The 23012-nt window shown below is 48.6% G+C and overlaps 2 protein-coding genes across 2 annotated transcripts; both read right to left on the bottom strand.

Annotated features, from left to right (window-relative positions):
• Positions 1-11957: 11957 nt before the first annotated feature.
• LOC126109819 (uncharacterized) lies at positions 11958-15962 on the bottom strand. Its single transcript, XM_049914877.1, has one exon. The coding sequence runs from the start codon at positions 15960-15962 to the stop codon at positions 11958-11960; it is 4005 nt and encodes a 1334-aa protein (XP_049770834.1).
• A 27-nt stretch (positions 15963-15989) lies between these two features.
• Positions 15990-18872, bottom strand: LOC126109818 (uncharacterized). The gene has a single exon (XM_049914876.1). The coding sequence runs from the start codon at positions 18870-18872 to the stop codon at positions 15990-15992; it is 2883 nt and encodes a 960-aa protein (XP_049770833.1).
• Between the last annotated feature and the right edge of the window lie 4140 nt (positions 18873-23012).

The raw sequence follows: 23012 nt of genomic DNA, 5'->3' as shown, positions 1-23012 counted from the left end.
TTACAGTGCAGATTTTGTAATGCAAATCATTTGGCGTCTGAGGTGACTTCACGCGATACAACGGCATTCAGATTGTGTTGTCATAAGGGAAAAGTTAACTTGCCACCATTAACAAAAAATTTATTTTTCAGCGCAGTCTATCAAAGACTACGTTCAAACGAGCGAAGAATTATATAGAAATCAAAGGATTACTTCTACAACACACGTAGATGCAGTGCAACATTTGCCACGGGTCAGTTCTGCGGCTAAAATTTCAGACACACGACATCTGCTGTCACATATCTTCTCCGCTGATGCAGTAGGCCGAATTTCGACCACAGGCGATTGTAGTAGTTGCTAAACGATTAACTACAGCAAAAACGTCGAGCATGCTCTTCCAGAAGGAAATACTGTAAAACAAAAAAAGATTTTACACTGTAGTCTAGCAGACAAAGTCACTCATTACGACACTGGGCAATGTAAGACATGCATCACGTGGAAATTATTTTTCGGTCTTTCGACAACGGTTGGGAATATTAATGACATATAAAATTTTGGACTCCTTCCTCCGCATCTTTTCTGAAGTTGTGGAGCCTTGATGACGACTTGCAACTGTAATCTTCCTCTGTGCCTTCACTCTCTTTACTGCCCAATTGCCAAAGATAGCGGATCGCCTTTAATGTTACGAAGAATATTTCTGATCTTGGTTGACGGGAGTGATGCCATGATTCATCAGGGTCGGCCGCGGTGGTCTAGCGGTTCAGGCGCTCAGTCCGGAACCGCGCGACTGCTACGGTCGCAGGTTCGAATCGGGCATGGATGTGTGTGATGTCCTTAGGTTAGTTAGGTTTAAGTAGTTCTAAGTTCTAGGGGACTGATGACCACAGATGTTAAGTCCCATAGTGCTCAGAACCATTTGAACCATTTGATTCATCAGGACTCACCCGGATTGCTGCAAGTTGGGCGAGCATAAGCTAGATAAGCGACCTTTGGCTTCTCTTCCTCGGTTTGAGTATCAACGTCTTTCTCTAGCCGGGGGAGTAAGGGGAGATGCGACGAACATGAGCCGCCTCGAATGTAGTTGTGGAACGAAATAATGGTGGTGCGAACCCCAAGTTTCTGTGAAAGCATAATTAATGAGTATCGAAGTAAAGATGTCAAGAAACGTAATAAAACGGGGACGGAGGTTTGAGGTTAAACAAGACTTGTGGTCCGGTCCTCAATTTATTAAAATCTCATCGACCATCACCCCCACCAGACCCGCTACGTAATACCGCTTTTTCTTGATGTTCAGGCCAGCAGTGAAATACACTACTGACCATTAAAATTGCTACACCAAGAAGAAATGCAGATGATAAACGGGTATTCATTGGACAAATATATTATACCAGAACTGAGATGTGATTACATTTTCACGCAATTTGGGTGCATAGATCCTCAAGAATCAGTACCCAGAACAACCACGTCAGGCTGTAATAGAGGCCTCGATACGCCTGGACATCGAGTCAAACAGAGCTTGGATGGTGTGTACAGGTACAGCTGCACATGCAGCTTCAACACGATACCACAGTTCATCGAGAGTAGTGACTGGCGTATTGTGACGAGCCAGTTGCTCGGCCACCATTGACCAGATGTTTTCAGTTGGTGAGAGATCTGGAGAATGTGCTGGCCAGGGCAACAGTCGAACATTTTCTGTATCCAGAAAGGCCCGTACAGGACCTGCAACAAGCGGTCGTGCATTATCCTGCTGAATGAAGGGTAGAGCCACGGGTCGTGACAAATCTGAAATGTCCACTGTTCAAAGTGCCGTCAATGCGAACATTAGGTGACCGAGACGTGTAACCAATGGCACCCCATACCATAACGCCGCGTGATACGACAGTATGGCGATGACGAATACACGCTTCCAACGTGCGTACGACGCGATGTCGCCAAACACGGACGCCATCATCATGATCCTGTAAACAGAACCTGGATTCATCCGGAAAAAATGACGTTTAGCCATTCGTGCACCCAGGTTCGTCATTGAGTACATCATCGCAGGCGCTCCTGTCTGTGAAGCAGTGTCAAGGGTAACCGCAGCCGTGATCTCCGAGCTGATAGTCCATGCTGCTGCAAACGTCGTCGAACTGTTCGTGCAGATGGTTGTTGTCTTGCAAACGTCCCCATCTGTTGACTCGGGGATCGAGAGGTGGCTGCACGATCCGGTGCAGCCATGCGGATAAGATGGCTGTCATCTCGACTGCTAGTGATACGAGGCCGTTGGGATCCAGCACGGGGTTCCGTATTACCCTCTTGAACCCACCGATTCCATATTCTGCTAACAGTCATTGGATCTCGACCAACGCGAGCAGCAATGACGCGATATGATAAACCGCAATTGCGATAGACTGCAATCCGACCTTTATCAAAGTCTGAAACGTGATGGTACGCATTTCTCCTCCTTACACGAGGCATCACAACAACGTTTCACCAGGCAACGCCGGTCAACTGCTGTTTGTGTATGAGAAATCGGTTGGAAAGTTTCCTAATGTCAACACGTTGTAGGTGTCGCCACCGTTCCCAATCTTGCGTGAATGCTCTGAAAAGCTAATCACTTGCATATCATAGCATCTTCTTGCTGTCGGTGAAACTTCGCGTCTGTAGCATGTCATCTTTGTGGTGTAACAATTTTAATGGCCAGTAGTGTATAAACACGCATGAAGCTGGTGCATCCGCTAATCGATGACTTGAGCAGTTCTATTTAATGTTACTGGAAGTCTTTTAACATACTTTCGCTAACTTGTATATCTCTGACGTATTGATAAAATTACATAATCGTCGCTTGGATCTGCTTAGTTTCTCTTTTTTTTAATAATCGATACAGCACACCTGCATTAAAGGCATTACAGAAAGCCTTGTGAGAGACTGTGTAGGTGCCAACGAACATTGTTAGCAAGTACGTGATTCTTTGTGTAAGATGGCGAAATTCCTAATATGCGATAGTATGGGGATCCAAGTACGCGACATTGTCGCTTAGTCAAATAGGTCAAACATCGCGTTCGTGCTCTCCTGCCTTACCAACTCATTATGTGAAGCAATTGCAAGAATCTAAGCATAAGAAATCAGAGGCTGAAGATAAGAGAGCAGCCAGAAAGTTATTTGGAGAGAAGAGTGGAAAATCAGTCATTTTTTTGTACATGATTTTGTTTCACTGTCTCGTATGTAGAAGGATGGTTGAGACGTATTTACGTACTATGCCGTGCTACAACTGTTTTCTGTTGTATGTGATTCTGAATAAGGGAAGACGTAATTAATAGTATTAAGTATTTTTACTGACGTGAAGTGGACCCAAGTTGGGAGGAATTCCTGAAAGTTTCATATCATCCTGAGAGGCACTGGTGTTCCCTGAAGTCGGCTGCCTGCATCCTGCATCTACAATTGAAATGCAGGAAAGGAAATCCACGATCATACACTCCTGGAAATTGAAATAAGAACACCGTGAATTCATTGTCCCAGGAAGGGGAAACTTTATTGACACATTCCTGGGGTCAGATACATCACATGATCACACTGACAGAACCACAGGCACATAGACACAGGCAACAGAGCATGCACAATGTCGGCACTAGGACAGTGTATATCCACCTTTCGCAGCAATGCAGGCTGCTATTCTCCCATGGAGACGATCGTAGAGATGCTGGATGTAGTCCTGTGGAACGGCTTGCCACCTGGCGCCTCAGTTGGACCAGCGTTCGTGCTGGACGTGCAGACCGCGTGAGACGACGCTTCATCCAGTCCCAAACATGCTCAATGGGGGACAGATCCGGAGATCTTGCTGGCCAGGGTAGTTGACTTACACCTTCTAGAGCACGTTGGGTGGCACGGGATACATGCGGACGTGCATTGTCCTGTTGGAACAGCAAGTTCCCTTGCCGGTCTAGGAATGGTAGAACGATGGGTTCGATGACGGTTTGGATGTACCGTGCACTATTCAGTGTCCCCTCGACGATCACCAGTGGTGTACGGCCAGTGTAGGAGATCGCTCCCCACACCATGATGCCGGGTGTTGGCCCTGTGTGCCTCGGTCGTATGCAGTCCTGATTGTGGCGCTCACCTGCACGGCGCCAAACACGCATACGACCATCATTGGCACCAAGGCAGAAGCGACTCTCATCGCTGAAGACGACACGTCTCCATTCGTCCCTCCATTCACGCCTGTCGCGACACCACTGGAGGCGGGCTGCACGATGTTGGGGCGTGAGCGGAAGACGGCCTAACGGTGTGCGGGACCGTAGCCCAGCTTCGTGGAGACGGTTGCGAATGGTCCTCGCCGATACTCCAGGAGCAACAGTGCCCCTAATTTGCTGGGAAGTGGCGGTGCGGTCCCCTACGGCACTGCGTAGGATCCTACGGTCTTGGCGTGAATCCGTGCGTCGCTGCGGTCCGGTCCCAGGTCGACGGGCACGTGCACCTTCCGCCGACCACTGGCGACAACATCGATGTACTGTGGAGACCTCACGCCCCACGTGTTGAGCAATTCGGCGGTACGTCCACCCGGCCTCCCGCATGCCCACTATACGCCCTCGCTCAAAGTCCGTTAACTGCACATACGGTTCACGTCCACGCTGTCGCGGCATGCTACCAGTGTTAAAGACTGCGATGGAGCTCCGTATGCCACGGCAAACTGGCTGACACTGACGGCGGCGGAGCACAAATGCTGCGCAGCTAGCGCCATTCGACGGCCAACACCGCGGTTCCTGGTGTGTCCGCTGTGCCGTGCGTGTGATCATTGCTTGTACAGCCCTCTCGCAGTGTCCGGAGCAAGTATGGTGGGTCTGACACACCGGTGTCAATGTGTTCTTTTTTCCATTTCCAGGAGTGTATTTTCGCAAGATTACCACGAAGTAGAAGCTTTAAGAAGACGACAAATACAATAATAATATATACAGTGATGGACACAGGAAAAAAGAAAAACGATGCAAGGTAAAGTCAACGAAGAATAGCACAATTTCCTACATGCAGAACATTTAAAAATAATGCAATTGTACATTCCTTTAAATTTTCCATTTCAATTATATATATATATATATATATATATATATATATATATATATATATAGAAAGAGAGAGAGAGAGAGAGAGAGAGAGACCATAAAATATGTTGTTGTTGTGGTCTTCAGTCCTGAGACTGGTTTGATACAGCTCTCCATGCTACTCTTTCCTGTTCAAGCTTCTTCATCTCCCAGTACTTACTGCAACCTACATCCTTCTGAATCTGTTTAGTGTATTCATCTCTTGGTCTCCCGCTACGATTTTTACCATCCACTCTGCCCTCCAATGCTAAATTCGTGATCCCTTGATGCCTCGGAACATGTCCTACCAACCGATCCCTTCTTCTGGTCAAGTTGTGCCACAAACTTCTCTTCTCCCCAATCCTATTCAATACTTCCTCATTAGTTATGTGATCTACCCATCTAATCTTCAGCATTGTTCTGTAGCACCACATTTCAAAAGCTTTTATTCTACTCTCGTCCAAACTATTTATTGTTCATGTTTCACTTCCATACATTTCTACAATCCACACAAATACTTTCAGTAACGACTTCCTGACATTTAAATCTATACTCGATGTTAACAAATTTCTCTTCTTCAGAAACGCTTTCTTTGCCATTGCCAGTCTACATTTTATATCCTCTCTACTTCGACCATCATCAGTTATTTTGCTCCCCAAATAGCAAAACTCCTTTACTAGTTTAAGTGTCTCATTTCCTAATCTAATTTCCTCAGCATCACCCGACTTAATTCGACTACATTCCATTATCCTCGTTTTGCTTTTGTTGATGTTCATCTTATATCCTCCTTTCAAGACGGTGTCCATTCCGTTCAACTGCTGTTCCAAGTCCTTTGCTGTCTCTGACAGAATTGCAATGTCATCGGCGAACCTCAAAGTTTTTATGTCTTCTCCATGGATTTTAATACCTACTCCGAATTATTGTTTCGTTTCCTTTACTGCTTGCTCAATATACAGATTGAATAACATCAAGGAGAGGCTACAACCCTGTCTCACTCCCTTCCCAACCGATGCTTCCCTTTCATGCCCCTCGACCCTTATAACTGCCATCTGGTTTCTGTACGAATTGTAAATTTCGCTCCCCTGCCACCTTCAGAATTTGAAAGAGTGTATTCCAGTCAACATTGTCAAAAGCTTTCTCTAAGTCTACAAATGCTAGAAACGCAGGTTTGCCTTTCCTTAATCTATTTTCTAAGATAAGTCGTAGGGTCAGTATTCCCAAACGTGTTCCAATATTTCTACGGAATCCAAACTGATCTTCCCCGAGGTCGGCTTCTACCAGTTTTTCCATTCATCTGTAAAGAATTCGTGTTAGTATTTTGCAGCAGTGACTTATTAAACTGATAGTTCGGTAATTTTCACATCTGTCAACACCTGCTTTCTTTGAGATTAGAATTATTATATTCTTCTTCAAGTCTGACGGTATTTCACCTGTCTCATACATCTTGCTCACCAGATGATTGAGTTTTGACAGGACTGGCTCTCCCAAGGCCGTCAGTAGTTCCAATGGAATGTTGTCTACTCCCGGGGTCTTGTTTCGACTCAGGTCTTTCAGTGCTCTGTCAAACTCTTCTCGAGATATCGTATCTCCCATTTCACCTTCATCTACATCCTCTTCCATTTCCATAACAATGTCCTCAAGTACATAGCCCTTGTATAGACCCTCTATGTACTCCTTCCACCTTTCTGCTTTCCCTTCTTTGCTTAGAACTGGATTTCCATCTGAGCTCTTGATATTCATGCAATTGGCTCTCTTTTCTCCAAAGGTTTCTAATTTTTCTGTAGGCAGTATCTATCTTACCCCTAGTGAGATAAGCCTCTACATCCTTACATTTGTCCTCTAGCCATCCCTGCTTAGCCATTTTGAACTTCCTGTCGACCTCATTTTTGAGACGTTTGTATTCCTTTTTGCCTGCTTCATTTACTGCGTTTTTAAATTTTCTCCTTTCATCAATTAAATTCAATATTTCTTCTGTTACCCAAGGATTTCTACTAGCACTCGTCTTTTTACCTACTTGATCCTCTGCTGCCTTCACTACTTCATCCCTCAGAGCTACCCATTCTTCTTCTACTGTATTTCTTTCCCCCATTCCTGTCAATTGTTCCCTTATGCTCTCCCTGAAACTCTGTACAATCTCTGGTTTAGTCAGTTTAACCCGGTCCCATCTCCTTAAATTCCCACGTTTTTGCAGTTTCTTCAGTTTTAATATACAGTTCATAACCAATAGATTCTGGTCAGCGTCCACATCTGCCCCTGGAAATGTCTTACAATTTAAAACCTTGTTGCTAAATCTCTGCCTTACCATTATATAATCTATCTGATACCTTCTAGTATCTCCAGGATTCTTCCATGTATACAACCTTCTTTTATGATTCTTGAACCAAGTGTTAGTTATGATTAAGTTATGCTCTGTGCAAAATTCTACCAGACGGCTTCCTCTTTCATTTCTCTCCCCCAATCCATATTCACCCCCCATGTTTCCCTCTCTCCCTTTTCCTACTCTGGAATTCCAGTCACCCATGATCATTAAATTTTCGTCTCCCTTCACTACCTGAATAATTTCTTTTATCTCATCATACATTTCACCAATTTCTTCATCATCTGCAGAGATAGTTGGCATATAAACTTGTACTACTGTGGTAGGCATGGGCTGTGTATCTATCTTGGCCACAATAATGCATTCACTATGCTGTTTGTAGTAGCTTACCCGCACTCCGATTTTTTTATTCATTATTAAACCTACTCCTGCATTACCCCTATTTGATTTTGTATTTATAACCCAGTATTCACCTGACAAGAAGTCTTGTTCCTCCTGCCACCGACCTTCACCAATTCCCACTATATCTAGACTTAACCTATCCATTTCCCTTTTCAAATTTTCTAACCTACCTGCCCGATTAAGGGATCTGACATTCCACGCTCCTATCCGTAGAATGCCAGTTTTCATTCTCCTGACAACGACGTCCTCTTGAGTAGTCCCCGCCCGGATATCCGAATGGGGGACTATTTTACCTCCGGAAAATTTTACCCACGAGGACGCCATCATAATTTTACCATACAGTAAAGCTGCATGCCCTCAGGAAGAATTACGGCTGTAGTTTCCCCTTGCTTTCAGCCGTTTGGAGTACCAGCACAGCAAGGCCGTTTTGGTTATTGTTACAAGGCCAGATCAGTCAACCATCCAGACTGTTGCCCCTGCAACTACTGAAAAGGCTGCTGCCCCTCTTCAGGAACCACACGTTTGCTGGCCTCTCAACAGATACCCCTCCACTGTGGTTGCACCTACAGTACGGCCATCTGTATCGCAGAGGCACACAAGCCTCCCCACCAACGGCAAGGTCCATGGTTCATAAAAAAGGATATATATATATATATACACTCCTGGAAATTGAAATAAGAACACCGTGAATTCATTGTCCCAGGAACGGGAAACTTTATTGACACATTCCTGAGGTCAGATACATCACATGATCACTGACAGAACCACAGGCACATAGACACAGGCAACAGAGCATGCACAATGTCGGCACTAGTACAGTGTATATCCACCTTTCGCAGCAATGCAGGCTGCTATTCTCCAATGGAAACGATCGTAGAGATGCTGGATGTAGTCCTGTGGAACGGCCATTTCCACCTGGCGCCTCAATTGGACCAGCGTTCGTGCTGGACGTGCAGACCGCGTGAGACGACGCTTCATCCAGTCCCAAACATGCTCAATGGGGGACAGATCCGGAGATCTTGCTGGCCAGGGTAGTTGACTTACACCTTCTAGAGCACGTTGGGTGGCACGGGATACATGCGGACGTGCATTGTCCTGTTGAAACAGCAAGTTCCATTGCCGGTCTAGGAATGGTAGAACGATGGGTTCGATGACGGTTTGGATGTACCGTGCACTATTCAGTGTCCCCTCGACGATCACCAGTGGTGTACGGCCAGTGTAGGAGATCGCTCCCCACACCATGACGCCGGGTGTTGGCCCTGTGTGCCTCGGTCGTATGCAGTCCTGATTGTGGCGCTCACCTGCACGGCGCCAAACACGCATACGACCATCATTGGCACCAAGGCAGAAGCGACTCTCATCGCTGAAGACGACACGTCTCCATTCGTCCCTCCATTCACGCCTGTCGCGACACCACTGGAGGCGGGCTGCACGATGTTGGGGCGTGAGCGGAAGACGGCCTAACGGTGTGCGGGACCGTAGCCCAGCTTCATGGAGACGGTTGCGAATGGTCCTCGCCGATACCCCAGGAGCAACAGTGTCCCTAATTTGCTGGGAAGTGGCGGTGCGGTCCCCTACGGCACTGCGTAGGATCCTACGATCTTGGCGTGCATCCGTGCGTCGCTGCAGTCCGGTCTCAAGTCGACGTGCACGTGCACCTTCCGCCGACCACTGGCGACAAAATCGATGTACTGGGGAGACCTCACGCCACACGTGTTGAGCAATTCGGCGGTACGTCCACCCGGCCTCCCGCATGCCCACTATACACCCTCGCTCAAAGTCCGTCAACTGCACATACGGTTCACGTCCACGCTGTCGCGGCATGCTACCAGTGTTAAAGACTGCGATGGAGCTCCGTATGCCACGGCAAACTGGCTGACACTGACGGCGGCGGAGCACAAATGCTGCGCAGCTAGCGCCATTCGACGGCCAACACCGCGGTTCCTGGTGTGTCCGCTGTGCCGTGCGTGTGATCATTGTTTGTACAGCCCTCTCGCAGTGTCCGGAGCAAGTATGGTGGGTCTGACACACCGGTGTCAATGTGTTCTTTTTTCCATTTTCAGGAGTGTATATATATTAATACATACATACCCTTTTTTATTATTACAATGGAAAGAGAGATTGGTGCAGTTATTATTACCACTGTGCAGTGAAGAGAATAGTGCAGTGATATCATAACTATGCGGAGGAGAGATGGGTGCAATGATGCCATTACTACGTGGAGGAGACAGTGGTACAATGATGTTACTATACAGACGAGAGAGTGGTGCAGTGATGCCATTACTATGTGGAGGAGAGAGTGGTACAGTGATGTCATTACTGTGTAGATGAGAGGGTGGTGCAGTGATCTCATTACTGTGTAGATGCAGTGATCTCATTACTGTGTAGATGAGAGTGTGGTGCAGTGATCTCATTACTGTGTAGGTGAGACGGTGGTGCAGTGATCTCATTACTGTGTAGGTGAGAGGGTGGTGCAGTGATCTCATTACTGTGTAGGTGAGAGGATGGTGCAGTGACCTCATTACTGTGTAGGTGAGAGGGTGGTGCAGTGATCTCATTACTGTGTAGGTGAGACGGTGGTGCAGTGATCTCATTACTGTGTAGGTGAGAGGGTGGTGCAGAAATCTCATTACTGTGTAGGTGAGAGGGTGGTGCAGTGATCTCATTACTGTGTAGGTGAGAGGGTGGTGCAGTGATCTCATTACTGTGTAGGTGAGAGGATGGTGCATTGACCTCATTACTGTGTAGGTGAGAGGGTGGTGCAATGATCTCATTACTGTGTAGGTGAGACAGTGGTGCAGTGATCTCATTACTGTGTAGGTGAGAGGGTGGTGCAGTGATCTCATTACTCTGTAGGTGAGAGGGTGGTGCAGTGATCTCATTACTGTGTAGGTGAGAGGGTGGTGCAGTGATCTCATTACTGCGTAGGTGAGAGGGTGGGGCAGTGATCTCATTACTGTGTAGGTGAGAGGGTGGTGCAGTGATCTCATTACTGTGTAGGTGAGAGGGTGGTGCAGTGATCTCATTACTGTGTAGGTGAGAGGGTGGTGCAGTGACCTCATTACTGTGTAGGTGAGAGGGTGGTGCAGTGATCTCATTACTGTGTAGGTGAGAGGGTGGTGCAGTGATCTCATTACTGTGTAGGTGAGAGGGTGGTGCAGTGATCTCATTACTGTGTAGGTGAGAGGGTGGTGCAGTGATCTCACTACTGTGTAGGTGAGAGGGTGGTGCAGTGATCTCATTACTGTGTAGGTGAGAGGGTGGTACAGTGATCTCATTCCTGTGTAGGTGAGAGGGTGGTGCAGAAATCTCATTACTGCATAGGTGAGAGGGTGGGGTAGTGATCTCATTACTGTGTAGGTGAGAGGGTGGTGCAGTGATCTCATTACTGTGTAGGTGAGAGGGTGGTGCAGTGATCTCATTACTGTGTAGGTGAGAGGGTGGTGCAGTGATCTCATTACTGTGTAGGTGAGAGGGTGGTGCAGTGATCTCATTACTGTGTAGGTGAGAGGGTGGTGCAGTGATCTCATTACTGTGTAGGTGAGAGGGTGGTACAGTGATCTCATTCCTGTGTAGGTGAGAGGGTGGTGCAGAAATCTCATTACTGCATAGGTGAGAGGGTGGGGTAGTGATCTCATTACTGTGTAGGTGAGAGGGTGGTGCAGTGATCTCATTACTGTGTAGGTGAGAGGGTGGTGCAGTGATCTCATTACTGTGTAGGTGAGAGGGTGGTGCAGTGATCTCATTACTGTGTAGGTGAGAGGGTGGTGCAGTGACCTCATTACTGTGTAGGTGAGAGGGTGGTGCAGTGATCTCATTACTGTGTAGGTGAGAGGGTGGTGCAGTGATCTCATTACTGTGTAGGTGAGAGGGTGGTGCAGTGATCTCATTACTGTGTAGGTGAGAGGGTGGTGCAGTGATCTCACTACTGTGTAGGTGAGAGGGTGGTGCAGAAATCTCATTACTGCATAGGTGAGAGGGTGGGGTAGTGATCACATTACTGTGTAGGTGAGAGGGTGGTGCAGTGATCTCATTACTGTGTAGGTGAGAGGGTGGGGCAGTGATCTCATTACTGTGTAGGTGAGAGGGTGGTGCAGTGATCTCATTACTGTGTAGGTGAGAGGGTGGTGCAGTGATCTCATTACTGTGTAGGTGAGAGGGTGGTGCAGTGATCTCATTACTGTGTAGGTGAGAGGGTGGTACAGTTATCTCATTCCTGTGTAGGTGAGAGGGTGGTGCAGTGATCTCATTACTGTGTAGGTGAGAGGGTGGTGCAGTGATCTCATTACTGTGTAGGTGAGAGGGTGGTGCAGTGATCTCATTACTGTGTAGGTGAGAGGGTGGTGCAGTGATCTCATTACTGTGTAGGTGAGAGGGTGGTGCAGAAATCTCATTACTGCATAGGTGAGAGGGTGGGGTAGTGATCTCATTACTGTGTAGGTGAGAGGGTGGTGCAGTGACCTCATTACTGTGTAGGTGAGAGGGTGGTGCAGTGATCTCATTACTGTGTAGGTGAGAGGGTGGTGCAGTGACCTCATTACTGTGTAGGTGAGAGGGTGGTGCAGTGATCTCATTACTGTGTAGGTGAGAGGGTGGTGCAGTGATCTCATTACTGTGTAGGTGAGAGGGTGGTGCAGTGATCTCATTACTGTGTAGGTGAGAGGGTGGTGCAGTGATCTCACTACTGTGTAGGTGAGAGGGTGGTGCAGTGATCTCATTACTGTGTAGGTGAGAGGGTGGTACAGTGATCTCATTCCTGTGTAGGTGAGAGGGCGGTGCAGAAATCTCATTACTGCATAGGTGAGAGGGTGGGGTAGTGATCTCATTACTGTGTAGGTGAGAGGGTGGTGCAGTGATCTCATTACTGTGTAGGTGAGAGGGTGGTGCAGTGATCTCATTCCTGTGTAGGTGAGAGGGTGGTGCAGTGATCTCATTACTGTGTAGGTGAGAGGGTGGTGCAGTGATCTCATTACTGTGTAGGTGAGAGGGTGGTGCAGTGATCTCATTACTGTGTAGGTGAGAGGGTGGTGCAGAAATCTCATTACTGTGTAGGTGAGAGGGTGGAGCAGAAATCTCATTACTGTGTAGGTGAGAGGGTGGTGCAGTGATCTCATTGCTGTGTAGATGAGAGGGTGGTACAGTGATCTCATTACTGTGTAGGTGAGACGGTGGTGCAGTGATCTCATTACTGTGTAGGTGAGAGGGTGGTGCAGTGATCTCATTACTGTGTAGGTGAGACGGTGGTGCAGTGATCTCATTACTGTGTAGGTGAGACGGTGGTGCAGTGATCTCATTACTGTGTAGGTGAGAGGGTGGTGCAGTGATCTCATTACTGTGTAGGTGAGAGGGTGGTGCAGTGATCTCCTTACTGTGTAGGTGAGAGGATGGTGCAGTGACCTCATTACTGTGTAGGTGAGAGGGTGGTGCAGTGATCTCATTACTGTGTAGGTGAGACGGTGGTGCAGTGATCTCATTACTGTGTAGGTGAGAGGGTGGTGCAGAAATCTCATTACTGTGTAGGTGAGAGGGTGGTGCAGTGATCTCATTACTGTGTAGGTGAGAGGGTGGTGCAGTGATCTCATTACTGTGTAGGTGAGAGGATGGTGCATTGACCTCATTACTGTGTAGGTGAGAGGGTGGTGCAGTGATCTCATTACTGTGTAGGTGAGACAGTGGTGCAGTGATCTCATTACTGTGTAGGTGAGAGGGTGGTGCAGTGATCTCATTACTGTGTAGGTGAGAGGGTGGTGCAGTGATCTCATTACTGTGTAGGTGAGAGGGTGGTGCAGTGATCTCATTACTGCGTAGGTGAGAGGGTGGGGCAGTGATCTCATTACTGTGTAGGTGAGAGGGTGGTGCAGTGATCTCATTACTGTGTAGGTGAGAGGGTGGTGCAGTGATCTCATTACTGTGTAGGTGAGAGGGTGGTGCAGTGACCTCATTACTGTGTAGGTGAGAGGGTGGTGCAGTGATCTCATTACTGTGTAGGTGAGAGGGTGGTGCAGTGATCTCATTACTGTGTAGGTGAGAGGGTGGTGCAGTGATCTCATTACTGTGTAGGTGAGAGGGTGGTGCAGTGATCTCACTACTGTGTAGGTGAGAGGGTGGTGCAGTGATCTCATTACTGTGTAGGTGAGAGGGTGGTACAGTGATCTCATTCCTGTGTAGGTGAGAGGGTGGTGCAGAAATCTCATTACTGCATAGGTGAGAGGGTGGGGTAGTGATCTCATTACTGTGTAGGTGAGAGGGTGGTGCAGTGATCTCATTACTGTGTAGGTGAGAGGGTGGTGCAGTGATCTCATTACTGTGTAGGTGAGAGGGTGGTGCAGTGATCTCATTACTGTGTAGGTGAGAGGGTGGTGGAGTGATCTCATTACTGCATAGGTGAGAGGGTGGTGCAGTGATCTCATTACTGTGTAGGTGAGAGGGTGGTACAGTGATCTCATTCCTGTGTAGGTGAGAGGGTGGTGGAGAAATCTCATTACTGCATAGGTGAGAGGGTGGGGTAGTGATCTCATTACTGTGTAGGTGAGAGGGTGGTGCAGTGATCTCATTACTGTGTAGGTGAGAGGGTGGTGCAGTGATCTCATTACTGTGTAGGTGAGAGGGTGGTGCAGTGACCTCATTACTGTGTAGGTGAGAGGGTGGTGCAGTGATCTCATTACTGTGTAGGTGAGAGGGTGGTGCAGTGACCTCATTACTGTGTAGGTGAGAGGGTGGTGCAGTGATCTCATTACTGTGTAGGTGAGAGGGTGGTGCAGTGATCTCATTACTGTGTAGGTGAGAGGGTGGTGCAGTGATCTCATTACTGTGTAGGTGAGAGGGTGGTGCAGTGATCTCACTACTGTGTAGGTGAGAGGGTGGTGCAGTGATCTCATTACTGTGTAGGTGAGAGGGTGGTACAGTGATCTCATTCCTGTGTAGGTGAGAGGGTGGTGCAGAAATCTCATTACTGCATAGGTGAGAGGGTGGGGTAGTGATCTCATTACTGTGTAGGTGAGAGGGTGGTGCAGTGATCTCATTACTGTGTAGGTGAGAGGGTGGTGCAGTGATCTCATTACTGTGTAGGTGAGAGGGTGGTGCAGTGATCTCATTACTGTGTAGGTGAGAGGGTGGTGCAGTGATCTCATTACTGTGTAGGTGAGAGGGTGGTGCAGTGATCTCATTACTGTGTAGGTGAGAGGGTGGTACAGTGATCTCATTCCTGTGTAGGTGAGAGGGTGGTGCAGTGATCTCATTACTGTGTAGGTGAGAGGGTGGTGCAGTGATCTCATTACTGTGTAGGTGAGAGGGTGGTGCAGTGATCTCATTACTGTGTAGGTGAGAGGGTGGTGCAGTGATCTCATTACTGTGTAGGTGAGAGGGTGGTGCAGAAATCTCATTACTGCATAGGTGAGAGGGTGGGGTAGTGATCTCATTACTGTGTAGGTGAGAGGGTGGTGCAGTGACCTCATTACTGTGTAGGTGAGAGGGTGGTGCAGTGATCTCATTACTGTGTAGGTGAGAGGGTGGTGCAGTGATCTCATTACTGTGTAGGTGAGAGGGTGGTGCAGTGACCTCATTACTGTGTAGGTGAGAGGGTGGTGCAGTGATCTCATTACTGTGTAGGTGAGAGGGTGGTGCAGTGATCTAATTACTGTGTAGGTGAGAGGGTGGTGCAGTGATCTCATTACTGTGTAGGTGAGAGGGTGGTGCAGTGATCTCACTACTGTGTAGGTGAGAGGGTGGTGCAGTGATCTCATTACTGTGTAGGTGAGAGGGTGGTACAGTGATCTCATTCCTGTGTATGTGAGAGGGTGGTGCAGAAATCTCATTACTGCATAGGTGAGAGGGTGGGGTAGTGATCTCATTACTGTGTAGGTGAGAGGGTGGTGCAGTGATCTCATTACTGTGTAGGTGAGAGGGTGGTGCAGTGATCTCATTACTGTGTAGGTGAGAGGGTGGTGCAGTGATCTCATTACTGTGTAGGTGAGAGGGTGGTGCAGTGATCTCATTACTGTGTAGATGAGAGGGTGGTGCAGTGATCTCATTACTGTGTAGGTGAGAGGGTGGTGCAGAAATCTCATTACTGTGTAGGTGAGAGGGTGGAGCAGAAATCTCATTACTGTGTAGGTGAGAGGGTGGTGCAGTGATCTCATTGCTGTGTAGATGAGAGGGTGGTACAGTGATCTCATTACTGTGTAGGTGAGACGGTGGTGCAGTGATCTCATTACTGTGTAGGTGAGAGGGTGGTGCAGTCATCTCATTACTGTGTAGGTGAGACGGTGGTGCAGTGATCTCATTACTGTGTAGGTGAGACGGTGGTGCAGTGATCTCATTACTGTGTAGGTGAGAGGGTGGTGCAGTGATCTCATTACTGTGTAGGTGAGAGGGTGGTGCAGTGATCTCATTACTGTGTAGGTGAGAGGATGGTGCAGTGACCTCATTACTGTGTAGGTGAGAGGGTGGTGCAGTGATCTCATTACTGTGTAGGTGAGACGGTGGTGCAGTGATCTCATTACTGTGTAGGTGAGAGGGTGGTGCAGAAATCTCACTACTGTGTAGGTGAGAGGGTGGTGCAGTGATCTCATTACTGCGTAGGTGAGAGGGTGGGGCAGTGATCTCATTACTGTGTAGGTGAGAGGGTGGTGCAGTGATCTCATTACTGTGTAGGTGAGAGGGTGGTGCAGTGACCTCATTACTGTGTAGGTGAGAGGGTGGTGCAGTGATCTCATTACTGTGTAGGTGAGAGGGTGGTGCAGTGACCTCATTACTGTGTAGGTGAGAGGGTGGTGCAGTGATCTCATTACTGTGTAGGTGAGAGGGTGGTGCAGTGATCTCATTACTGTGTAGGTGAGAGGGTGGTGCAGTGATCTCATTACTGTGTAGGTGAGAGGGTGGTGCAGTGATCTCACTACTGTGTAGGTGAGAGGGTGGTGCAGTGATCTCATTACTGTGTAGGTGAGACGGTGGTGCAGTGATCTCATTCCTGTGTAGGTGAGAGGGTGGTGCAGAAATCTCATTACTGCATAGGTGAGAGGGTGGGGTAGTGATCTCATTACTGTGTAGGTGAGAGGGTGGTGCAGTGATCTCATTACTGTGTAGGTGAGACGGTGGTGCAGTGATCTCATTACTGTGTAGGTGAGAGGGTGGTGCAGTGATCTCATTACTGTGTAGGTGAGACGGTGGTGCAGTGATCTCATTACTGTGTAGGTGAGAGGGTGGTGCAGTGATCTCATTACTGTGTAGGTGAGAGGGTGGTGCAGAAATCTCATTACTGTGTAGGTGAGAGGGTGGAGCAGAAATCTCATTACTGTGTAGGTGAGAGGGTGGTGCAGTGATCTCATTGCTGTGTAGATGAGAGGGTGGTACAGTGATCTCATTACTGTGTAGGTGAGACGGTGGTGCAGTGATCTCATTACTGTGTAGGTGAGAGGGTGGTGCAGTGATCTCATTACTGTGTAGGTGAGACGGTGGTGCAGTGATCTCATTACTGTGTAGGTGAGACGGTGGTGCAGTGATCTCATTACTGTGTAGGTGAGAGGGTGGTGCAGTGATCTCATTACTGTGTAGGTGAGAGGGTGGTGCAGTGATCTCATTACTGTGTAGGTGAGAGGGTGGTGCAGTGATCTCATTACTGCGTAGGTGAGAGGGTGGGGCAGTGATCTCATTACTGTGTAGGTGAGAGGGTGGTGCAGTGATCTCATTACTGTGTACGTGAGAGGGTGGTGCAGTGATCTCATTACTGTGTAGGTGAGAGGGTGGTGCAGTGACCTCATTACTGTGTAGGTGAGAGGGTGGTGCAGTGATCTCATTACTGTGTAGGTGAGAGGGTGGTGCAGTGATCTCATTACTGTGTAGGTGAGAGGGTGGTGCAGTGATCTCATTACTGTGTAGGTGAGAAGGTGGTGCAGTGATCTCACTACTGTGTAGGTGAGAGGGTGGTGCAGTGATCTCATTACTGTGTAGGTGAGAGGGTGGTACAGTGATCTCATTCCTGTGTAGGTGAGAGGGTGGTGCAGAAATCTCATTACTGCATAGGTGAGAGGGTGGGGTAGTGATCTCATTACTGTGTAGGTGAGAGGGTGGTGCAGTGATCTCATTACTGTGTAGGTGAGAGGGTGGTGCAGTGATCTCATTACTGTGTAGGTGAGAGGGTGGTGCAGTGATCTCATTACTGCATAGGTGAGAGGGTGGTGCAGTGATCTCATTACTGTGTAGGTGAGAGGGTGGTGCAGTGATCTCATTACTGTGTAGGTGAGAGGGTGGTACAGTGATCTCATTCCTGTGTAGGTGAGAGGGTGGTGCAGAAATCTCATTACTGCATAGGTGAGAGGGTGGGGTAGTGATCTCATTACTGTGTAGGTGAGAGGGTGGTGCAGTGATCTCATTACTGTGTAGGTGAGAGGGTGGTGCAGTGATCTCATTACTGTGTAGGTGAGAGGGTGGTGCAGTGACCTCATTACTGTGTAGGTGAGAGGGTGGTGCAGTGATCTCATTACTGTGTAGGTGAGAGGGTGGTGCAGTGACCTCATTACTGTGTAGGTGAGAGGGTGGTGCAGTGATCTCATTACTGTGTAGGTGAGAGGGTGGTGCAGTGATCTCATTACTGTGTAGGTGAGAGGGTGGTGCAGTGATCTCATTACTGTGTAGGTGAGAGGGTGGTGCAGTGATCTCACTACTGTGTAGGTGAGAGGGTGGGGCAGTGATCTCATTACTGTGTAGGTGAGAGGGTGGTACAGTGATCTCATTCCTGTGTAGGTGAGAGGGTGGTGCAGAAATCTCATTACTGCATAGGTGAGAGGGTGGGGTAGTGATCTCATTACTGTGTAGGTGAGAGGGTGGTGCAGTGATCTCATTACTGTGTAGGTGAGAGGGTGGTGCAGTGATCTCATTACTGTGTAGGTGAGAGGGTGGTGCAGTGATCTCATTACTGTGTAGGTGAGAGGGTGGTGCAGTGATCTCATTACTGTGTAGGTGAGACGGTGGTGCAGTGATCTCATTACTGTGTAGGTGAGAGGGTGGTGCAGAAATCTCATTACTGTGTAGGTGAGAGGGTGGTGCAGTGATCTCATTGCTGTGTAGATGAGAGGGTGGTACAGTGATCTCATTACTGTTGGAGAGGACAGTGGTGCAGTCATGTGCTTACTATGCAGAGAGCAGAGTGCTGCATTCATATTCTTACAATACTGAGGAGAGGATGGTGCAATAATGTCGTCAATGTTCAGATGAGAGAGTAGTGATGTGATTACTGTACAGAGGAAAGGGTGACGCAGTGATGTCGTTTCTGTACAGAGGAGAGGATGGTGGAGTGATGTCGTTTGGAGGACAGAGTGTTGCTGTGATGTCGTTATTGTACAGACAAGAGGGTGGCGCAGTGATGTTGTTACTGGCCAGAGGACAGTGGTGGAGTGATGTCATTACTGTGCATAGGAGAGGGTGGTGCAGTGATGTCGTTACTACATGAGGAGAGAGTGATGCAGTGATGTCGTTACTGTGCAGCAGAGTGTGCGCTGATACGAAACTTCCTGGCAGAGTGAAAATCACATTCTGGAACATCCCCCGGGCTGTGGCCAAGCCCTGTCTCTGCAATATCCTTTCTTTCAGGAGTGCTAGTCCTGCAAGGTTCGCAGGATAGCTTCTGTAAAGTGTGGAAAGTAGGAGACGAGATACTGGCAGAAGTACAGCTGTGAGGACGGGGCGTGAGTCGTGCTTGCGTAGCTCAGTCGGTAGAGCACTTACCCGCGAAAGGCAAAAGGTCCCGAGTTCGAGGCCTGGCCAGCACATAGTTTTAATCTGCCATGAAGTTTCAGCATCAAACGAGATTTATCCGACCAAACGACTCTTGTATTGCTCCAGAGTCCAGATTTTGTGGCTTCAGCAGCACGTCAATTGCATCACTGATGTGTCTGTGGCGACTGGCTTTACCCCACAATAATATCACTGCCCTGCCACGGTGTCTGTGCCAGGTGAGTTCTCTGCAGAACGCATCGTGTATACGCTGCGAGAGTAAAAGTATTCACGGTAAGCGACGGGAGTGCGAGTGATCATTCATCGTCGTACGGAGGAGACAGAGAAGGTCCAAAGAAGAGCGGCGCGTTTCGTCACAGGGTTATTTGGTAGGCGTGATAGCGTTACGGAGACGTTTAGCAAACTCGAGTGGCAGACTCTGCAAGACAGGCGCTGTGCATCGCGGTGTAGCTTGCTGTCCAGGTTTCTAGAGGGTGCGTTTCTGGACGAGGTATCGAATATATTGCTTCGACCTAGTTATACCTGCAGAGGAGATCATGAATGTAATTTTAGAGAGATTCGAGTGCGCACGGAGGCTTTCCGGCAGTCGTTCTTCCCGAGAACCATTCGCGACTGGAACAGGAAAGGGAGGTAATGACAGTGGCACGTAAAGTGTCCTCCGCCACACACCGTTGGGTGGCTTGCGGAGTATAAATGTAGATGTAGAGCGACTTGTTGAGTGGACGGCACGTCTAACTGCTGGACTACGACACGATGCCTGTGCCGCACCAGAGGACTGCTGCTGTGCGTTGCGGCTGGCAGGTGTAGCTGTGGATGGCCACCACTGGCGGCAGTCGGCAGTGGGGCAGCTGGAGGCCGCGCAGTGTCCGGCCTCCCTCGCCGCTAACCCGCGCCACGCGGCACTCATTGCCGGCGCGTGCTGCCGCGTGGGGCGGCCCATCGTTCCCGCACTCGCCGCACACACGGCGGAGGCACTAGGCCCACCGCCCTCACACGTCTCCGGGACGTCACTACAGGCCGACCGCACTGACATCGCCGGCTGGAGATCAAATTCGATGAGCCAGATCGCCGGTCGATCATCAGCGATCGGCGATCGGCGCGCCCCCGGGCATGAGCGTCTCTGCGTTTCCGGCTGGGGCGCGCGGCACGGCGAGAGGCGGTCGGTTTGGGGCGGCCGGTGAGGCTGGCGGAGTCGTGGCTCGGGCGTGTGCCCACGTGTGACGTCTGTCACGCTGGGGCTGTTTGCTAATCGTGGAACTCCTGCGGCGGTTTAACTGGTTGCCTGGAAGGCATTTCGTATAAACTGTGCCGAGCCTGCCAGTGAGAGTGGAGTCCGGAGTTGGTGTCGGCCGAGGTGTTTGTACAAACTGAGGTGCCCGTGTGAGAAGCACGGCGTGGGTCTGTTGATGTTTGGTTTGTGGGGCGCTCAACTGCGTGGTTATCAGCGCCCGTACAATTTCCCAACCTTTGCTCAGTCCAATTTCGCCACTTTCCTGTACGATGATGAAATGATGAGGACAACACAAACACCCAGTCATCTCGAGGCAGGTGAAAATCCCTGACCCCGCCGGGAATCGAACCCGGGACCCCGTGCTCGGGAAGCGAGAACGCTACCGCGAGACCACGAGTGGCGGACACAGCGTGGGCCTGTCGGTTGCTTCGTCCTTCTGGCAGCCACCGCCAGCGGATGTCCGGCCGGAATGTCTGCAGTTTGTGGTGAGCGTAGTGTGAGCAAGTTCTCGTAGGATGTTCTCCTGGCCTGACTCTTAGCCTGCGTTATTTGTGGGTGCCGACCCCTTGTCTGTTTCTGCTTCCGCGTGTCCTGTAAGATTTCACAGCAAAACTGTGTTTTTGTGGCATGCTGCGTTTCTGGCTCAGCCTACGCCTTGAAAGGAGAAAGATTTGTGCCTCAACTATAAGGGGGGGGGGGGGGGGGTTCGATTGGACATCTTTTGTAATTCCTTAATGCTGTAATTTAAACATTTAAAAAAATTGTTCTTTCAGATTAAGCGCCTGTTTCTTTGGGACACTGCAGTTCAAACAGGAGTGGCGTAATGTTAATGACCTGTCGTGTGCGTACTGTAAGACCTTCAGTACAGACATCATCAGATTACTTGACTTGTCGCTCTAACTAAGTAGGCGAGTGTCAGCAATATGTCTCGTGGTCTTATTGTGGCGTGTTTACCTTTTACCGTTAGGTCAGGCGATAGAAATGCCACTTGCACGCTTAGAGTAGCAGATTGACGGGGACCAACTTTAAACAGAACCTGATTAATTTTCATGCACATTTATTAAAATAATAACAAGCATAGACATTACGTAACTTGATTCTGGATGCTGTTTACAATTGACAATCTGAAGTTCCTTTGGTCTTGGTACGTTAATACATTTATCTTCGTGGCTATGTACAGGAATATGGTAATCTTATTAGGCGCAGACTGAAACTTGACTATAGGTTGGTACAGACTGGTACAGACTGGTGCAGACAAATGCAGACTGACTAATCAGAGGTCTGTACACTCGTTATAATACATTGCGCGTTCAGCTATCACTGTGCGAGTGTGATCCGCGAGGAGAGAAGGTTCTACGTTAGCAGCAATCTCATTGGCTGCGTGACATATTAATACGCGGATCGGCGTAAGCAGAATTTGGTCCGTCTCTAAGGCAGCGCCATCTCGTAGTGCGGAGACGGACGAGCGCTGCGCCTGCGCTGTTGTGCTTAGCGGGGCGCGCTCTAGTGGGAAAGTTGTGTACGCGCTGACTACGCGGAACTGTGTACACAACATTAGCATTTCTGATTCGTCAAATGGAGTGTATTTAATGTCTTGCACTTTTCTGGGGCACACAGCGGTGTTATTGAACTCATTTTGAAGTGTTCTGTCGGGTGAATAACTGCTCCCCACTTCAGTGTATTCTTCTGAGTAGTATTGTAAGGTTTTTTGGATATTTGTCATTGGGCTGTATCGATTCAATTTTGTTTTTCTCCTTCTTTGAATTACGGAGAATTATTTAGTTTATCTGGTTATTGGCTTAACTCGCACTTCACACACTGAATCAGCTGATGTTGAAATTTTTTTTTATTCATGTTTAATCTCAGACAGATTCAAATGTAACCTCATTTTTGTTATTTGAAATAAATCTGTTGGATTGACCTTAATGAATTATATGCAATCGAAGTGAGGGACCCAGTCCTTCATTAGTGCTTAACAGTGGCGTGTGGTTCGGGTTGTGAGCACGGTCCTGGGACCGTTCGACATTAAATCAGGAACTGGACTACACTGAACCGCCAAAGAAACTAGTACGCGTATGCGTATTCAAATACAGAGATGTGTAAACAGCCAGAATACGGTGGTAATGTCGGCACAGTTGTTAGGTCGGTTACTGCTGCTACAGTGGCAGATTATCAAGATTTAAGTCAGTTTGAACGTGGTGTTATACTAGGCGCACGACCGATGGGAAATAGCATCTCCGAGGTAGCGATGAAGTGGGGATTTTCTCGTACGACCATTTCCCGGGTGTACCGCGAATAT

Source organism: Schistocerca cancellata, chromosome 12, assembly GCF_023864275.1.
Source record: "Schistocerca cancellata isolate TAMUIC-IGC-003103 chromosome 12, iqSchCanc2.1, whole genome shotgun sequence".
NCBI lineage: Eukaryota > Metazoa > Arthropoda > Insecta > Orthoptera > Acrididae > Schistocerca > Schistocerca cancellata.
This window is presented reverse-complemented; position numbering and strand designations above follow the sequence as displayed.